The sequence below is a fragment of the Stegastes partitus genome, unplaced genomic scaffold (assembly GCF_000690725.1).
Source record: "Stegastes partitus isolate 25-593 unplaced genomic scaffold, Stegastes_partitus-1.0.2 Scaffold539, whole genome shotgun sequence".
Taxonomy (NCBI): Eukaryota; Metazoa; Chordata; class Actinopteri; family Pomacentridae; genus Stegastes; species Stegastes partitus.
Genome location: NW_007578270.1, coordinates 203,519 through 223,600, shown reverse-complemented (window position 1 = coordinate 223,600; position 20,082 = coordinate 203,519). Strand labels below are relative to the sequence as shown.

The following is a 20,082-nucleotide window of genomic DNA, read 5'->3' as shown; positions in this document are numbered from 1 at the left end:
GATCAGTTTCAGCAGGAGCTAGTTCTCAGAGCCACCCCGGGACAGTTTGGATGTGCAGAGGTCACGTCCACTGCCGGTTTTAGTTTTTAGGTTTTGTCCGTATGTCAAGGTTTGAAAAGACATTCTCATTAACTAAAGGAAAATATCATTTCTTCAGTTAATTCAAATCAAAGACCTACTCAGTAGCGATTGTGCTTTTAAAGCTAGCTACGTACACGGATAGCGTAATGCTGACTAGTCAGACTCCAGCTACACACAAACTGGCTGAATCAGCGCAGCTGCAGTCTGCAGGTCGACTGGTCCATCAGTCGTCCAACACGCTCTCATCTACCACATCCTCCCTGATCGGACCGTCACTATTGTTATTTTTATCAGAAGAAAAGCACTTCATGAATCATCCGTCACGTCTGCAGCAGGAGGAACAAACTGCCGTGTTTTCACACCGTTAAACTCATAAATGACAGACACCATGTCAACGTGGCTGCGTTCTGTTAAAAGCTTAAAGTGAGAGTCAGCTTTACAAACAGCAGCTTAGACACCACAGCTCAGCAACAACCAGGACATTATCCAGCCGCTGGGCTAACTTCTCTGTGGTATATTCTTATTGTTCTTGTGTCGGGATCACGAGGTGCTAAAGCTCTATTTACAGAAATCATATGAACGCAGACAGTTTCAGACTGGGCAGCTCAGAGTCGACTGTTGTCACATCAGTATAAAATAATCCAGTGTGTCACACATACAAGCTATTTCTATGTATTTATACTTCCTTCAGCCAGGCCTCAGTGATTAATCTGGAGCAGGTACGAACATCAGCCAAACAAGTTTTCCTTTGCTTCACTCCAACTTTATTAATCACACAAACAGCATTTGCGCTAAATCGCTCGTCAGCTTTCACACCTGCTAATCTCCACATTATGTTTTCTTTTCTGTTGTCCGACAGATTATATAGAAACTAGACAGGAAGCACACATGACAAAACATGAGTAAGCCCTCGAAGCAGCAGAGTCATACCAGATGGACACTAATCCAATTAGTCACAAAGCCAGCCAGACCTCGGTGCTTCTAGCTCATGAGGCAGCCATGCTCGCTACAAGATTCATCTTCTCAGATTGGACAAAACATCAGCTTTCTGAGGGAATCTGACTGAAATAACACGAGACAAAATCACTGAGAACCAACAGGAAACATCACCAAATCCGCTTGGGCGTCTGCAGCAGACCCAGAAATGCAGTGGAACACTTCCAGGCAGGCCAGTCTGATGCCAAAACTCACAAAACCCAGTAGCGCTCGCATTCTCATTTAGCAGAAAGAGCATTAAAAGCCTGTGTTGGCCCACTGTGGGGAAGCAGGCTGTGCTAACCAAAGCCACATAAGGTAATAGCTGCTGCCCGGAGGGCCGGGGAGGGGACAGGCCGTCTTTGTCATGAGGGAACAACGGCGACCCAACAAGTGAAGGAGTGGCCGCTGTTGTTAATGGAGTGAATCAGCACTGCTGAGAGTCCATCACTCAACAAGAGCTCCTTCATTACAGGCTCCACAAGTCTGATCAATGCAGCCCCGGCAGTAAACAGCAAATATGAAATGAAAGGAGATTAAATCAGATTGATGGAGCAGACGGATGCATTATGCTGTCATCATTACAGCACATCTACTTAACCTTATGGATCTCCTGGGCCCGTGGTAAAAACCTGAGATAACACTGTGAACAACAACCATGTGGCTGCCGGTACTTTCTCTGATTACAAAGTGCTCATCATGTGGCCAGAAGCTGCAGAGACTTGAACATACCGACAGCTCTGGTATCTAAAAAACCCTAAAATCCAACCACCGACCTGCCAAAGACTGAATCACACGATGCTCGTGTGTCAGCACAAACATAATATCAGCACATTCCTGCAGCCACAATAACTCTCATTATCAGACGTTAAAGATGTGTTTTGTTGTCATTCAGAGCAGAGACACAGGAGACATGTGACTTTCGTCAGACACACTGGTCTTCTGAAGTGTGCACTCGCTCCACTCCAAATCATAAAGAAAGATTTCTGCTCTTGCTCCTCGCTGCAGCCTTCAAGATAGTTGTATTTACTTTATTTTCTGAGGTATGTGCCGCCACTTCTCACACAACCCAGGATTGTGTTTAAGTAGTTAACTCCCCAACCCATGCTTCCTGTGACTCTAATTTTGGAAAAAGTCAAAATATAAAAGTGTTTCCAAGCTCTGATAATGCACGTCCTGCTGGAGACTGTTATGACAACAAGGCTTAGCTGAATAACTCACACACATTCCCAACTCAGTGAAACACTATTCTAAGTGGTCGAGACACGTCTTGAGCAGAGAAAAGCTTTAAGGAACTCTGCACAAACACACCTGTTGGACTGCAGCAGGAGTTCGTACACGGGCCACACGAGGCCTACAGAGTCTGCTACCCTAATCAACCTCCATCATTCCAGCAGAAATGAATATCCTCATCCTGTTGCATCCATTAAAGCGGGACAACTGTGAGAAGCTCCCCTGAACTTGACCCAGACCCGAGTAAAACAATGCAGGCAGGAAGAGGCCGAGCTGGAAGCAGCTGGTCGAACAGGTCCGAGGCTCAAGTCGTGATTTTAGGCCAGAATTCTCAGAAAATCAGACACAGCACGTAGACAGTTTTCTGGTCAGTGTGAAACATGTGACTTCTGTCTCCACGGCCCGGAGCTGAAATGGATTTACTGCTGTGGAGATTGAATGTTCCTCTTTATGCACTTTATTAAATCTTTGAGTCCCACCAAACAGACTGGCTGGATAGAAGCTACCATTCTGAGCCACTGAGCTGCTACAGAGTGAATTATGTTTGGCTAAAACTTTACCTGGATTATAATAAACATGCTGCCAGGAAATGACTTCACCACATTAATATTTCATTTAAGCGTCTGCAGCTGTGTGTCTGCAGTGACCTTGAAACCTCAGAGCCTCTTACAGGTCTCGTATCTGCTGCCTCTTCTTGTGTACTCAGATAAAACTTCCCTCGTGTCTATACCAGGCCGTGCATTTCACCGATTGATGCATTTTTAACTGACCTATTTCTTTCCGCTGAGGACTGATCCTTAACCCCATTCTACAGAGCTGAGCTTCAAATTACCCTTATCCCAGTACTCCAGGGCTTTTTGGCTATTACACTTGTGGAATGTTCTCACTGACAACCAAAATGGAAAGTACACTCCAGTTTGCATCTTTTCCGAGCTCAAGGATTAATTCCGTGGTGCTTTTTGCCGACGTAAGGCTTTTGGTAGTTCTCTCTACTTGTGCAAACTGGTGCGAGGCTCAGAGCACAGTGAATGCTAGCACGTGAATCCAAACCTCCCTGGAAATATGGAAAATAAGCTAGCTGAGAGACACGTTAGATTGGCTTACTGGGTGGGTTGTTCCTCCGATGAGCGTGAGGGTCGTCAGGTTCTGCAAAGATGCTGGAGGCCATCTTGTTCTTGCGCTGGGGGGTTGTGTTGTCATCTGTGCCAAAGGAGAAGCTGGTTTCCCCACCTGGCGGTCGTAGTACCCTAAAGACGAAAAGATTGTAGTGTCAGCTGATGGACGCTCCCATCCCCCTACTTTAACCTAAAACACAAGGCCTTCACGTCACACACCACCGATCAGCTGCACAGGGCAAAGAAAAATCAATAGTCAAATAAAACATGAGGGCCCTGGAGCTACTCGCAGTCTTCTCCCTGCTCCACCCAAACCCTTTCATACCACACTCTGAAACACCAGCAAGGTCTGCGCCGTCTGAGCCCCGGCTGTCAGCCTGTCAGACAGACAGTCACAATCTCTGCCCTGCAGCTGACTCCAGTCGCATACAATCACAGAGTGAACGGAGAGCTGCTGCCTCTCCTCAGCACAGATTCCTTTGCAGTGACACACGAGGGGTCGGTGTCCATTTCTGCTGCAACTGAAATCCTGTTGCTGGATGAGTAAATCAAATCTGACGCACATTTTGGGTGGATAATACACAACAGAGGTGAAAGGTCTGAGGTCCACGGCTAATGTAGGTCATGGAACATTCAGACGGGTTCAGAGCAGCATGCAGACCAGCACATGGCAGACAAAGCCCACTTTCTGCCGACATTCCTTCCACCACAGGCTGAACAAAAGGAACACAATAATTAGCAGGGAAGCCCTTTTCCTTGCCGTGCTGAAGGGCAGCAGGGTGGACGGCAGACACCAGAGCCCCTTCTGGACCCCTCCCTCTTTTTTCCAGCAAACTCTGGTCTCCTCGGAGTCCCTGAAGCCACCAGCTGACACGCCGAGCAGCTGTCCAGGGCCAGGCGGGCAGATGGGAGGCCAACAAACAACTCTGCTCTTGAACTACAAAGAAGGCAGCCAGAGGAGGAAAATCCACACCGCGTGGACGCCATCGGTGTGGATTTTCTGTCCATTCTCGTACACTCACTGCTGTCCGGCACACTTGGCCTGACAGTAATGCCTAAACCAGACTTCACCTCCCACCAGAGAGGATGAGCTCATGCTTTCCACACGGTTTGCTACGGAGAAAAGCTTTTAGCCTCCTGGCAGCAGACCCCACCCTGCAGTCACACTGCAAATAATATCAATGAAATGGCCAAACTGATTGGAAGCTCTTGGAGGCAGACAGCCGAGCCCCAGCAGACAGCAGGGCTGGTCTGGAGGCCAGGCTGAGGAGGCCTCCACGGCCTACCAAGACTCCGGCCGGACTCTGCTCAAGTTTCTGCTCCCTGGGTGTGCTCGGTCGGCCAGCAGCACAAATGACCAGCAGCTCATAAATGGGGCTTTAAGGAGCAAAAGCAAAGAGCTAAGAAAGATTTACAGGCTTAGAGAGCTCAAAGCCCCCATCAAGCCCCGGCATCACCCAGCACAGCCTGATGACTGCTCACAGCTCCAGTTCCCCCAAATCACAGCAGATTCCTGAGGCAGCCATGATCTGGAGCCTGTCTTCACTGCAGAGGGGGAGCAATGCGTCCAGACGGTACCAGGAAAGGAAGGACTGCGTTCCTGGAGGATGAGTCTGGAGCTGATTTTCCATCAAAGTTTCTAAAGATTAAACACCTCAGCGTGGATTATATCAAATAATCCCACACCACACGACTTCCTCTCAACTTCTATGGGCCAAACCCAACAATGAAAGGAGAGATAATGACATATGCAGATCCAGTCTGGGGTCTTCCTGTGACCAGAACCAGCCTCGTGTTGGTTCCAGCAGCTCCAGTCTGAGTTCACAGAGACCCGGAGCCTCAGCAGCACGTTACAGCCACAGCTGGGCTCAACCAGCAAAAAGTTGGTTCATGGTCGACAGAAGGAGGCAAAAAGCTGCCGTTTGTCCACTCGGCCCGAACAACAGAACCACACGGATGTGATCCGGTCTGGCACTACTTCGGTCTTGTGTCGTCCTGGAGCCAGCCGAGCTAGCCCCGGGTTAGCCGCCAACAAGATTAACTTAATTAGCGAGACTATGAGACAGTTAGCTAAAGCCCCCAGGATCCCCCGGCAGCCGGTACCGGGAGGCCAGCCGGACCGAACCGAAGCAGAGGCGGCTGCTAGCTCCGAGGCTCGCCGCATCCACTTCTTTTGTTCCTCCGCGGAGCGCCGCCGCCGTTACCTGGAGCTGCTCTTGGCTCCGGGGTCCATTCCTTGGTAGGTGGTGGTCGTCGTCATGTCGTCGGAGCGGCTCGCTGCTTCCTGGCCGGTACAAAAAAAACTAGTAAAAAATCCTCCTCCGGGACCGCAGGGATGCGACGGGATGTAGACTCCACCCGACACTGAAAAACATAACCGAGACCAGATCCGCTGGTTCTGCGGTGCCAGCCCATTAGACCCAGCCCACCAGCACTCGGCCCGCTCTGATTGGACGGAACGCCGCAGAACTCCGCTTTGATTGGACGGAACCTCAGCGATCGAATCTCTTGTTGGTGGCAGGTCTCGGATTCGTGTGAGCGGAGCCCACGTCCCCTGGGCCTGTTTCTGCCATTTAGTCAAATACAGTCGATTGGGACGATCAGGCTGCCAGTGACAACCGGAAGATCCCGGTACCGAAACTCCAGTCAGGAAAATTCACTCATTATTGTCATAGTTCTACAAATTTATTGTATACTGTGGAATAATATTGGAAACAAAATTAGTGAAAGTTTGGAAAAAAGACAATAGCTTTATTTGACAGGCATCTTAGACAATACAGATGTTTGTTTTACTGAAACATCTCTTCAGGCTTCCCAGAATTTGAAGTGGCCTCGTAAAATGATTAATCAAAACATTTTTTTCTACACATCCACTACGATATAAAAAAATGTATAAAATCAAATATTGTTTTCTGAAGTGAACAGAAACCAAATGAAAACCCAGCCCCATTCCCAAACTGGGTTCACCACGTGACAGCCAGTTGAACAAACGTAGACCTTAAGAACAGAATTGCTGGACACTGACCAAGACAAGCTCATCAATATGTGATCAACAAAGTCAGTTAATTATTTCTCACTCTATCACCAGTCCTAACCATCTGCGTCTCCAGAACAAACCCTTCAAACGGGGAAGGGAAGTCCTCCACATCTACCACGATACAGCATGATCAAACAAAAACCTGAACTCAGGGATGATGTGGATGTGGTTTATGTACAAAGACAGAAAAGTAACAGGGGCGAGAATGAAAATACTATACAGCAGTTAGGCGTGGCAGAGAAACGAAAACTTCTTCTGCAGGAGTTCTGTTGAGAGAGTTGTGAAGCAGCAGCCGCCGTGTGTCGCCGGCCGGTGGGTCGGTTGTGTTGAGGAGGGAACTGGTGGCGCGTTGGTTAAATCAGGCCTCCCGTCTGTTGTTGAAACACATCGATCGTATCTTCATCTTCCATTTCCAACTGGAAAGAGAGAAAAACAGCTTTGAAATACTCACCTGCAGTTTGTGTGCAAGTGATGAGGAACATGTAGAGAAGGAGAGAGGAAAGAGCAGATGTGCAGGTACATGTCTGAGCTCCAAGGCGATGCCCTCTGCAAACCACGGTGACGTTGTGTTTGGCTGTGATGAGGGCAGCGGCACAGAAAGGCTGGCTTAGCATTATAGAACATGCCAGGTGTGGCCACTCCAACCACAGACTACAGCGTAATGAATCTGTCTCCTCGGACGTACTCAACACACCTATTCAAATGTAGTTTAGCAGCTCTGACAGCCTGAGGCCATGTCAGCACGTCCTCAGTGATGACTTCTAGAGACTTGATGTGTGGCAGGGTTCAGCCTAAACACATTGTAATGTCCTGACTGATCGAGGTGTTTCAACCCTAACCCATAAAAAGCAAAAGCTGTTTTTGATTTAAATCTGGCTGCTCGCTCCCACACTGCTCCTGCCTCATTCTGATGCTCCCTCGACATTTTGACCACTTGCAGGTGTGCATGCGACACTACAGACCTTAAACTTCTGCAGAGAGCAAATGTCAGACTTTGTGTCAACTGACCGACCTGGTTGAGGATCACCACTGGTGACACGAGTTCAGTCTGTGGCCCAGACCCAGAAACCAGACAGCAGTGTTCAGTGGAGGAGAAGAGCCTGTTTGCTGGCACTAATGGGGCTTTGCATCATGAATTAGTCCCACAGGGTCAGACTGTCAACACTGAGTTCTGCTTTAACATCCTGAAGCGTCTGAGGGACATCATCTGGTGCAAATGACCCAAACACACGTCCAATCACAGGGCATTTGAAACATGGGTTTTTTTTTTTGGACGAACCAACACAGCTGTTGCCCTCTACTCTTGCTACTCTCTAGACTTGGCTCCCAGTGACTTGTTCCCTTCCCCAGAATTAAATTCAAGTTGAAGGGTCACTGTTTTGACCCAGTGGAGGAGATCCATTCCATGCGGTGTTTGATGCAATGCCCCGTCGACGTCCAGAGCTCCTGGTGTGGCAGGAGCACTGGCAGCAGGGTGTCGCGGCACAAGGTGACTCCGTCCAAAGGGATTTAAACCAGGTTTGTTTTTGCTTTTGATAGCCGCTTCCCAAAAATGTTTTGACTGCATCCCGTAAGTCCTGTAATTATCAATACTCCCTGGGACACAGATTAGATTTGACTTGTGTGTTCATTATAACTGCTTCAGTTCTGACATGTGTTTGATGTGATCCAGAGAGGAAACAAAGGAAGAACAGAAACCACATCTTACTGGTTAGCATGTCATTAACACATCTTCTGTATGAACAAAGAACTTGGAGTGCATTCAGCATGTTCAAGGGCAACAGGGTGTCCAGTCTGTAAGCAAACTTCTGCTTTAAAGCAGCTGAACTCGTTGCTTGGAGCCTTCAGACTTACCTGTGCTGGTGTGTCTGTCTCATTTATAGGCTGTCCGTCAAATCTGAATCTGATTTGCCTCATCGACAGTCCCTGGAAAGACAAGCACATGCAAACTTCCTGTCAGTCAAATCCGAGCACAAATACTCACATTGGCCTCATCGGGTCAATGCACACACTCAGAACCAACACCTCGCAGTCCAACACCAGGAATTAAGGACAGTTTGCACAATAAGAGATTCTCCTGCTGTGTCAGTCTAACAGTGAGCCCTCTAAACCTGTCTGATGTGAAACACAAAGGACTTCACCATGAACAACATCCACTCATAGCTGGTGGGTCTTAAAGGAGGAAACACTACAAGTGTCACAGCTAAAAGATCTACTTATTACAAAACACTTTACATTCAGAAACAATGAAAACACACGCAAGAACAATAAAATCATGGTATTGTGGGTAACAAAGAAAAAGTGACTTGATTCATTCATGATTATTTTTAAAGTCAGTCTTTAGTTGGGATTTTTGGGCATCTTTTTTTTTTAGTTGTTTATGACCAAATTCAGCAAAGGCAGAGGTTTTAATGGAAACAATCATCTAAAATCCAAGAAAGGACAAAAAAGTAACAAAAAACAAACCATGTATTGCTTTGTTCAGGATAAAGCTACTGAAGTATGAGGGCGAAGAAAAACAACGTGTCTTCCACTGAAACATGCATGAAGGACCGATGAAAACATCTGTACTTGTAGAAATGAACTGCATGTCTCGTGTGTTCTCCTCCCCGTTGGTAATCCAAGAAACAGACAACATTGTGTTTTAATTCTAGTCTTCCACAGAACTGAAGCCTAATTTGACTTTCAAATCAAGAGAAATGTCAGACACTGTTCCATGTTGTCACTCCTCCAGTGACGTGAATTAAACCTTCAGAAGCACTTTTTAAACATTGTGACTGCAGTTTAATCAGTAGAGACTGAACTGTTAACTCATTAGAGTACGTCACAGGAAGAGGTCAACATTCCTGCATGACATTACCGCGAGTAGCCGGGTTTAAAGAGCAACCGCACAAATGGTTTAGTTCATGACTGCAGAAGGAAAAGATTAATGTCATTACTGATTAATGTGGAATCACAGATGTAGATAGGGAGGCTGATTCAGAGGATGCAACAGAGACATAAAGCCTGGAGCTACGCTGCTTAGATACTGAAGAAGATTTATATGGAGGCTGTGGCCCAAAACTGCAGGAGAAGAGCTGGATCACAGCCAGAGAGCTACAACTTTGTCAGGAAAAATAGGACTGAAAATATGATGAATGACTCTTTCATGAGGATCACCTGGCTTCTATTTTACGTTTGACCTTTTAGCATTCGGCACTGCCTTCAGATCCCTCGTATGAGACGTGTCTGTTGGATACGGTCGCAGTAGATCTGAACTTGTCCAACATAATCAACTGTGACTTAGCAGTAAAAATCTACAATCAAATAAAACCTTCATGTCAAATTCACTTCATGACCACACTGTCAACATGGCAAATGGGACTTTAAACTGTGCACACATAGCTGCTTACTTTTTATTTAGAACCAGAAAACAGATGCTGGAATTAACACTCCCTTGGTGCATGTGTGAAAGAACTGAAAATAATTAACTTTTATCATTGCCTTCGTTCTTCAAACAAGATTAAACATGTGTGTGCTTCAAAGCTGCTCCTCAGAAGCATCAATAATTATTTCCATATGATGTTGCAGCAATAAAACCGAGCAGCCCAGCTCCTTTAAGCCGTGCTCTACAAAGGGTATGCAACAGCCACAGTCACTGTTGTTTTTTTGACATATATTGAGGCCGACTTTGTTTTTGCTGCGCCAAAAATATTCCACGATAACGCCATTTTTAACAGCTGTATCCCTCCAATTTGGAAATAAACCTACAACGTTGTCCTGAACGCTCACGGCGACTCGGTGATGGTGTGTGATGCCATTCGGCCGGGCTCACCTGTCTCTCGCAGTAGGCCTTCATGAGTTTGATGAGCGGCGTGTGTCTTTTGATTTTGAACTGCACTACAGATCCATCCTGACCTGCCACCTTCAGGTTGATGTGTTCATTGTTTTCCGTCTTCACTCCTTCCTGGGGGAAGAGAGAAAACCTTAATCAACTCAGACGTGCAGGAATCAGAGCTGGAAATATCCTTCATGAGTCAGCTGATCGAACAATTTCATCCTGTTAAAGATAAAAGCTGCACCTTTAGGCACCGAAATGCACTTTTTGCAACTTTACAGATGAAAAAGTTGCACATGCTGTGCACTAGTTATGTGTAATAAGCTGCTGCTGCTGCTGATGTTACAGGATTTAGTTTTTAAAGTGATGACATAAAGACTCCACTGGTTCAGAAACTGTAGTGTGTATCTGTGTGCAAAATGAATATTAACAGACTTTTAAAGCTTCTCTGGGCCACAGCTGTCCTTTGTTGACATTCTGCTTCAAGCCACACATCAGAACACAGATGATGCAGATGAACAGAACCGCTGCAGCTCAGAAACCATCCAGCAGCTCTGACACCATCCAGCAGCTCTCACCCGAACCCTGCTGGACGCACCGACCGACCGAGCGACCGGCCGGCCGGCTGCACACATGAACACACGGGCTGCATGTGTCAGTCACACCGAGGCGCTCCGGGACGACTCCAGCTGGTTGGCTGCGTGAGCTCAGGCAGAACGCGATCTGCGCGCCTGTGGATGCGCGTTCACAAACCTTCCGGTCTATCAAAGTAGGTATAGCTAGTAGTTGAATTTTAGCTCGCAACTTTACAAAAAGGTGAAGCAGGACATGCAGAAAAGCCCTGTCCCCCCCGAGCCCCGGTGCCGCAGCCCCGGGCGGCGCGCAGGTCTCCTGGTCACTGAGGAAACACTCACCTTTGGTTTTTCATCAGCCATGGTCACTCTTTTGGCGCTTCTCTACACTGCCACACAAAGACTACGAGTGCGCGCACGTACTCGTTCCCGTTTAAATAATTTGAACCCAACGTGCGCGGCCACGCGTCCGTGCGCGTCCACCTGGATGGGCGTTGAATGGCCACAAGTGGTCACGAGGGTGAAAGCGCAGTCTAGGCATGGGCGGGAGAGTCCCAATGCGCGCGAAAGAGGCACTCTGCTGCACATGCACGCGCACAGCGATGTTTGCCTTTTGTTTCCAGGTTTAGAGGAACATGTATCCCATAATATGCAGACCACCAGCCTGCAGACCGTTCAGCATCGTAGCTCGGTCCGGTCAGCATCACCGGACGGGACACAACCTGCACCGGGAACGCGATATGCGCACTTTTAGGGTTTCCTTTCATTTTAACCCTTTAAACCCCAGCAGCCATCTTGTTTTTCTGTGTGGTGGTAAATAAGCACTAAACTACAGGAGTACTTCTCCACACACAAACAGTTTGGCAGCAGAACTCATATCCGCTCGGACTGTGGACCGGTTCCACAGACAGTATTTGTATGACTGGCTTATACGTTGACTACAGACAAAGACTATTTCCGTATTTTGGTAACTTCTTCTTCTTTTATTCGGTGAAACGGATTCGCTTTGGACCCATCGCTTATCTCTGTTATCTAGCTGCATGTCGCGCCAAAAAGCAAAACACATACTGAAGCTCCAAGCAGAGCCGATGGAAAAACAGGCGACATGAAGGGCAGCCCTTGTGTGACGTCTTCACACATGCGCCCACGGGGTCCTTCGACTGAAAGACTGAGGCGCGTAAGCGGCACCGTCCCGCACCTGTGGTCCATGGCATGTTTATAGCTGCATAGTTGAGAATTTTTGATTTTATTGTATCGATAATAACGTGTTGTGATGGAGGAGGTGGACGTTGAGCCGGCAGTTACTGTGAGTGACCCCTGTAGCTCTTTTTTTTCTTCTTTTTTTACTGTCGCCTAGCATTGCTAATAAGCTAACTTTATCGCAGCAACGCTTTTTGATCACTAAGTTGAAAAAATTACACATTATTCAGCAGCCGTTTCTTACAAAGATTTGTTGTTGTTGTTAGGGGACACATTGTGGGCTTAGCTCGACCCAGAAATCTGTAGATTAACCTGATAATTGCACCATTTCAGAGTAAAATGAATGTAATGTGAGGCGCTGCTCCAATAAGATCACCGCTCTCTTTCTGTGCTCAGCCCCCGTTCCGCTTTAACATCACAGTGACTGTAGGCTTGCTCAACCAGCGGTTCACAAACGTTGTTCCCTGAAGTCAGTCTCATTCATTATGATTTACACATTTATAATCATATGTAAAGGTATGTCAGAAACTGTTTTGGGTGTCTGCACCTTGAAACAGTCCAGAAACGAGATTCGAGATCTGTTGAGGGAAAAGTTGACCCGTAATGTCCCATAACCCGGTTCCCTAAATGAATAACTAGTAATAATTGTTGAAGAAATTTTACCCATAGTCCTCATTTGAAGTTTGCTGTTGAGGGTGTTTGCTAGTATTCCGGTATACGGTGGACTCACCAACACAGAGCATGAGTCTGTGATGGTAAACCGACCCTGAACATTTGCAGAGTCACACATTTATAGGGTAAGTCAGAGGGTAGGGAGGGCCTGTATGTAAATACAGAAGCGAATAGTGGTTAGTGAACGTATAGTTGCTAATCAAATGGCAGGAAGTAAGGGGACAATGAACAACAGGGGGTGGAATCAGGGGTCTGTGACCATCAAAAGAAAAGAGAATGACTTTCTTAATCATCATCAAAATAAAAGAATGTCTTTCTTCATGAATCATGTCGCTGATAAAAACACCTACTTATGTTTAACATAATGCCGACGGATCTGATTACAGCAGCCTTCAATAAAATGTCTTTTCATTGCTGCTCGGCTGCCTGTTGCCATATTATTCAAGTTACTTTCATGATTACAGAGGTCATGTTTTATAGCATTGGAAATAATTATTAGACCGTCTGCTGTTTTCTTCATAAAGTCTACACAACAGGCTTATAACACTGATCATTTCGTTTGAATTCTAACAGCAGTTAAATGTTTAGAGCATCTTCTAAAAAAACATTGAAAACTTAAAATAATAATTCTCATACAGTAAATTTTCTTTAAAAACTTATCCACTGACTAAAACACACACACAATAAAAGCTTTGTACGTCTTCAGACATATCAAAAGTGTCACAGTCCACGAACACAATAAATACAAAAAGGCGAGTTAGCAAATGTGCTAGCTTTAATATTTATTAAAGTAATGGTCTGTTTAAAGTATCGGCATGGGAATGTATTCTTTAAGTTAATAAAAAGTTGGAAGTTTGGCAAGAGTTTTAATTACAAGTTATTAAAATTAGACAAATGTCTGAGTGACAAATCTGTCAACGTGTTTATGTCGGACATTGAGTCGACACGTCACACGTTCATGCTGCTCCTCTTTATATGCAGAAAATTCCTGCTGTCAGTGATGGGAAGCATATGGGATTTGCATGGGGTCCAGGTGATATCCTTGTATATGAGACCCTACACAAAGCGTCAGGTATGTCTCCATATGAATACAGCCCCCTTTGTCACACTTTATGGCTTTCTGCCTCCACCTCTTTTCTTACCATCTTCTGATCTCTGTTTCAGGTGCCTCGGGATCAGGCTGCTCCTTTATCCATGAGGTCAGGAAGGATGAGGACATATATTCCCCCATTTTACGCAAACTCTTTAATGAGTCACATCACATCTTTGTTGGCCTGCAGACGATTAGAGAAGACCTCCCCAGCAAGAGCAGAAAGCCCCAGTAAGGCCACATGACAGGGTCTTCTCTTCCTGTGCAGCGTGTCACTGTGTAGATAAACAAAATGATTCTATCTTGTACAATCTTAGATTTATCTCTGTCTTCTTCCTCAGATTTGTCAGCATCAGTAAAAACTATAGATCAGTGATCCGTGCTTGTATGGAGGAGCTTCAGCAAGTTGCAGGTCAGAAGTTTGATATGTAGTTTTGGTATTTTAGACTTCAGTGAGTGGTGACTCGAGGCTAATCAAATGATCCCTTTTGTCTTTTCTGCAGTCTCTACAAGAGATGGAGAAGTTGCCACACAGTATGGAAATCAGGCATGTACTACTACTGTGTGTGTGTCTGTGCCACAACATGAGGAGAAAAAAAGACTTATGGACATAGACAGCCCCATGTGCATATTACATTCTGAGTAGCAGCAATAATTCTGTATTAACGGTATTTACTGTGTTGTGATGTGGTATGATTTATGAAAACAAAAAAGCATCTGTATTTACTGCTACAGGAAGTATTACACGTTTTTTTATTTAGTGCCAGTCTGCTTTGTTTCGTCCCAGGTCTCCATTCTGTTGGCCATAGAACTGATCTGGAATCTGTGCGAAGTGCTGTTCATCGATGCTGCTCCTGGTGAGAGTCTGACGTTGTGGTTAATTTCCTCTCTATGTGCTGCTTTTTATAACTTGCTTTTTGGGTTTAACAAATCTGTGTTGTGTGCATCTTCAGCGGGCTCCCTGCTGCTCCACCTCCTGGACTGGGTGAGGTTACACAAGGCTGATGTGGATGAAAAGGCCAGAGAGGTTCTGCAAAGTGACAGCCCTGCTGAGCACCGGGACTTCTGGGATGTGGTGGGTGCAGCACATGCACACAGTTATATCTTTCGATCTGAGGTGGTGATTTTTTATGGCAGGTGGTTGGAGACCATCAGACTGCCCTCTTTGTGTTATGTCCGAGGGCTGCAGGTGTCTCGGTGGTTAGCACCGCCACCTCGCACCTAGAAGGTCGCCGGTTGGCGTCCTGGTGAGGACACCCAGCATCTTTCTGCGTCCAGGGATGTCTTACACTAAGTGCAGGTCTGATTTATCCCGCTTTGTGTCTTTGCTGTGCAGGTGGTGAGTTATGTGCTGCAGGGCAGGTTGGAAGAAGCCCGTCAGATGCTGGCGAAACAGGCCACCCTCCAGCCTGCTGCCAGGAGCATGTACAAACTGATGGACACGTTGCTCAGCAAGATGCCCTTCTATAATGTAAGATCACTTTTCAGTGTTACTATGACTGATAGCTGGAGTTATTTCATGGTTTAATCTCAATGAGAAAGTAGAAATTTTACTGTCAATACTGACTTCCTCCAAGCGAAGACATATGAGACAGGAAAACATGCTTCTGCCACAGAGCCCATTGTCTTGTTAAAGGGGAATTGTATAGAGATTAGTAGAAATAATGGCAGCAACAGATGTGGAATGATTCATTTGAGCCAAGGATGGCATCCAAATCCCCGGCTATGAATAACCTAATAGTCTATTAAGATGCCTTATTGGCTAACACCAACATATGTAAAGTGGCTAATGTTCCCATGAAGATGTCGTCACCAGTAGCTTGTGAAGGAGAGCCATGTACAAAGCTTTCCAACTCAAGTTCCTGACTGGCAAGAGAGGCAAACAGAAAAGGAAAAGCGTCTGTCTCTTCCTCCAGCATAGAGATTGTCTTCCACAGTGTAAACAGAATATCAGCCCGTCCACTGACCGATGCTGACTCTGACCTGTTGATTGTCCCTCAGCCTGGCGGCACTCAGACGCTGACAGAGTTCGATGTGAAGTGGAGGCACTGGCACGAGGAGGTGGATCGCTGCCTGCAGGACAACTCATTCGCCAGCAACAGACACCTGGAGATCATCTGCAAGGTCCGTGACCCTTTGCCGTCCTTGTGCTTTTCTGTTGTCCACCGACTTTCTGCAGAGTGTGTGTAAAATAACACCTTAGTGATGTGTAGTTTACGGTGCGTGCTGTGGGCTGTTCTGGGCTGCTGTGGGAGACGTCCACAGGTTTGTGCTCCAGTGCTCAGTGCAGAGTTTTGATCACCTCAACTGTAAAGCCAACATTTACGCGTTTCACTTCAACTGTAGGTCCTACTGGGGGATGAAGACACTCTGCTGGAACACAAGGAACTCCTGGGCACCTGGTACCACTTTCTTGTCACCAGACTGCTCTTCTGCCACCCCACAGTGAAGCCCACAGAGCTACACTACTATGCACAGGTACTGCCCTGACTGCACCACTCACTGCTGCTATGCTCATTTCTTTACTGTTATTTACTCTACAAATGTCTCTGTGCACGCTGTAGTCATGCATGACCATGTTTCTGGACTCGAGGAGCGTCCCGGAGCCTCTGGACAGCATCTTGCTGGCTGCCTTTGAGTTTGACATTCATCAGGTCATCAAGGACTGCAGGTAAGATGTAGAATCACATCAAACATTCAACATATGCAGCCAGTTCTACTGCCTTTAGCTCCTTTAACACGCTGTTTCCTGACTGTGTCCCTTCAGCATTGCTCTGAACAACTGGTGGTTCGTGGCCCATTTGACAGACCTGTTGGATCATTGCAAACTGCTCCAGTCCCACAACCTCCAGTGAGGATGCTGTTTCACCGTGTTGATGCTTTTACACATTTTAATGCTCTTCATTCAGCTCGCATTCACCACAACTTTACTGTGTTTGTGTTCAGCTTCGGCTCCAACCTGAGAGAGTTTCTCCTGTTAGAATATGCTTCTGGTCTCTTCACTCACCACAGGTGTGTTTAGCTCAAGGTTCAGTACGATAATTATCCTACTACATATTTACACAGAGTGGGAAATGCTTATTTCTCAATCATTGACTGTGTATTTGAGTTGGCTCCATCAGGATGTTATAATTGCCTCTTTGGATGTTTTTTGTGTCTTTGGCATGAAACAGTCTTTGGCAGTTGGCTGTGGATTACTTTGACAACTGCCCAGAGTTCGGCCGCGTCTACCTGGAGCTGCAGATTGAGCGAGTTCCTTTAGACACGGAGCGCAAAGCCCTGAAGGTGCTCAGGATCTGTGAGCAGAGGCAAATGTCTGAGCAAGGTAGTGTTTGGTTTCTGTCCTTCTCTCACGCTGTATCCACTTTCTCCACACATAGAGGTAAAGCCTCCTGTTTTCCAGTGCAGTAGAGACTTAAAGCGTTGACTTCTTGTCCTACCCAGTGCGGAGTATCTGTAAGATCATGGCTATGCGAGCTCTGAGGAACAACAGACTGGGCTCTGCTCTGTCCTGGAGCATCAGGGCCAAAGACGCTGCCTTTGCCACCCTCATTTCAGAGAGGTTAGTTCCTTTACAGCAGACTTGTTCTCCAACAAGCCCAGACACTGACGAAGGCTTTAGGCTGGATCAGACAGTGCTGTGTCTCTCTCTCTATCATTAAACAACGACATGCTTTTGTTTCCTCCCCAAACAGAAAAAAAAGATAACTCTGGTCTTCATGAAGGATTTGATCTGGTTGATTCAAAACAAATGAGGCATTGAAGATAAACGACTGCTTCTTGATGTCTTCATGAGGTTGCCTCTTTTCAAACCATCTTAAGATGCCGTGTGTGTGTTTTAGGTTCTTACAGGATTACTGCGCCAGAGGAACCTTCTCTGATCTGGATCTGATCGACAACTTGGGTCCAGCGATGCTGCTCAGCGACAGGCTTACGTTTCTGGGTATGAACGGGAACATTGGCAGCGCTGTGACTCAGATAACGCCTCGCTCTCACTGGTTCAGTCCACACATGAAGTGAGGGGACATTCAGTGTCTCCGACTGCTTCCCTTAAAGCCTTTCTCAGCCTGTCACATGAGACTCAGACACAGAAACACGTACACAGAGATCTAAATAAAGCCTGGTGCTGCTTTATGCAGCAGCATGTGACCGTGCGTTTGACTGATTATCAGGAACATGCAAAGAAAGGGCTTCTATGTACAAGTCTAAGTGAGCAGCAGGTTGTAGCTGTGATATTTTAGCTCCAGCACCTCGTCCTGTGACACACCGTCTTGTGCAGTTTGATGCTCATTATTGATGTTTGAAGCTCCAGGAGGTAGAAAAAGGCTGAAAGCATATTAGAGGTGATACAAGGTGTGACTTCATCAGATTACTGTTCACATCCTCGACAAGGTTAAAACGTCTCTTCCTTCATTCTCAGGAAAATACCGCGAGTTCCACAAGCTGTACGAAGAGAAGCGATTCAGCGAAGCAGCGAAGCTCCTCCTCTCCCTGATGACGGCTAAGATCGCTCCCCGGAGCTTCTGGATGACTCTGCTGACCGACGCTCTGCCGCTGCTGGAGCAGAAGGAGGTCAGTCTCCTCTGAGCATGCTCTGTCCTGCTCACCTGGTAGCTGTTCCACCTGCAAGAAACCGATTCGGTCCAGATGTATGACGACGAAATGTAGATATCTAACTGATATTATTGCTTTGCTGCAGGTACAACAAACATTTTCCATCAAGTGTATTTATTTTTCAGATTATTTAGAAATTTCTTCAGACAAAAAGTAATATTTCACAAACTTAACTTTATGAATTAATAAATCTGCTAATGACAGTAAACCCAACGCTTTTCAGTTTATTAAAGATTAAGAGTAAGAAATCCTGCTGACATGTTGCTTAGAAACCAGTTCAGCCGATTGATTATCTCAGAACAGTTGACCAGCTTCTTTAGTTGAACTATTCACCAACTAATTATTGCTGCTCTGCTGAATTACTGCAGTCCTGAATAAACTGAAATATTTCTGACAGACGTTGACTGAAGTGTAAATTACACACAAGCCCACTTTGTTTGAATTTAATATCAAAACATTTTACAGTTCGATCAGATTTTAGTTGCATAATTAATTCTTTTTAGTCATTTACTCCAAATAATTAATCTTATTAGTTCAGTCGTATAGAGGCCAGAGGATTTACGAGCAGTTTAATGATGGATCTGTGCACACTCCTGTCTCCTTAGAGAACTGTGTTGTACAGGTACAGGTCCAGTATGAGGGAATAATAAATGTTAGCTCATGATTGTGTGATTTAAATGCCTGATCTTTGACAGCAGCTTGAGAGCGTCCTGCTCTGCGTTGTATTGTCAGAACAAGTTTTATGACCTGGATGATCTGTGCACTAGTGAGCATACACAGAGGCGACCTCTTGCAAAAGAATGATTTTTACTTTTCTTCAGTCCACATTTGCTCAAAGCAACCATGTCCACTCTCCAGGTGATCTTCTCAGCAGACCAGACCTATGAGCTGATGTACTGTTTAGGGGAGCTCACCTCCTCCCTGAACACGGCGGCTCCCGCCACCGACAGGCCCATGCAGGTAAGACTTCCCGCACAGCGTTAGTCCTGCTCACACGACGGCGATCGCTCTGCAAAATAAAGGACTCTGAGACTAAAGTGCTTCATGTCCATTTGGGGCTGATGTCCGAGGTCAGAGTTGACCTGCCTGCCAGACACATTCACTTCACCTCAGTAGTGTTGTGTTTCTCCACTTCAATGGGAACACTGGAACACAGTTTCCTTCTGATGCTTCCAACACACAGACTAGCACTGGTCCTGTGTGGACACATTCACTCCACAGCCTGGAATCTGCTGAACCTCTGATCGATTTGTCCTTTCAGGAGGAGGACATCGAGCTGACCAAAGTGGAGCTGCTGAGACTGGCTCTGGCCAGAAACCTGGCTATGGCCATCGTCAAGGAGGGAACAGTGGAGACATGAAGGCTGACTGTCAACACAAAGCTTTTCTTTTGCATTTTTGTACTGTATATATGAATCAGTTAATCAAAACGTGTTCTTTGATAATAAAATGCTTTTCATGATGTTCATTGAACTCCTCTGTGTGGAAGTTTAAATAACAGAATATGAAACGTCCATTAGGAGTTTTATTTGTTCATGCAGCGAACACATGGCACATCTGACACTATATAAAGACCCACCGCTCTCCCAGGACCTACACATGTTCACATGACTCGTACAACAGCAGGTACATCACACACTATGTACATTAAACACTCTGTACATCCAGTGTGACGAC

General features: G+C 46.1%; 3 protein-coding genes across 4 annotated transcripts in view; 1 reads left to right on the top strand and 2 right to left on the bottom strand.

Moving 5' to 3' along the window:
- jpt1 (Jupiter microtubule associated homolog 1) overlaps window positions 1-5,807 on the bottom strand; it is a 10,095-nt gene extending 4,288 nt beyond the window's left edge. Inside the window, exons 1-2 of one of the 2 annotated variants that reach the window (XM_008288057.1) lie at window positions 5,609-5,807; window positions 3,394-3,536 (exon numbers count right to left, since the gene is read on the bottom strand). In XM_008288057.1, coding sequence (XP_008286279.1) covers window positions 3,394-3,536; window positions 5,609-5,664 — 199 coding nt within the window. In that variant the 5' untranslated portion in view covers window positions 5,665-5,807. The remainder of the gene's footprint in view (window positions 1-3,393; window positions 3,537-5,608) is intronic. The other variant, XM_008288058.1, reaches the window with a different exon arrangement.
- Window positions 5,808-6,070: 263 nt separating this feature from the next.
- On the bottom strand, window positions 6,071-11,275 carry sumo2b (small ubiquitin like modifier 2b). The gene is made up of 4 exons (XM_008288055.1): window positions 11,173-11,275; window positions 10,256-10,387; window positions 8,296-8,367; window positions 6,071-6,857 (listed from the first exon to the last, which is right to left on the bottom strand). The coding sequence occupies exons 1-4, from the start codon at window positions 11,191-11,193 to the stop codon at window positions 6,795-6,797; spliced, it is 288 nt and encodes a 95-aa protein (XP_008286277.1). The 5' UTR covers window positions 11,194-11,275; the 3' UTR covers window positions 6,071-6,794.
- Window positions 11,276-11,861: 586 nt separating this feature from the next.
- Window positions 11,862-19,878, top strand: nup85 (nucleoporin 85). Its single transcript, XM_008288054.1, has 19 exons — window positions 11,862-12,136; window positions 13,684-13,774; window positions 13,867-14,023; window positions 14,134-14,204; window positions 14,296-14,339; window positions 14,580-14,649; window positions 14,746-14,867; window positions 15,129-15,263; window positions 15,794-15,916; window positions 16,139-16,270; window positions 16,357-16,463; window positions 16,560-16,643; window positions 16,739-16,804; window positions 16,966-17,117; window positions 17,237-17,354; window positions 17,635-17,735; window positions 18,213-18,364; window positions 19,265-19,366; window positions 19,668-19,878. The coding sequence occupies exons 1-19, from the start codon at window positions 12,104-12,106 to the stop codon at window positions 19,764-19,766; spliced, it is 1,959 nt and encodes a 652-aa protein (XP_008286276.1). The 5' UTR covers window positions 11,862-12,103; the 3' UTR covers window positions 19,767-19,878.
- Window positions 19,879-20,082: the final 204 nt, after the last annotated feature.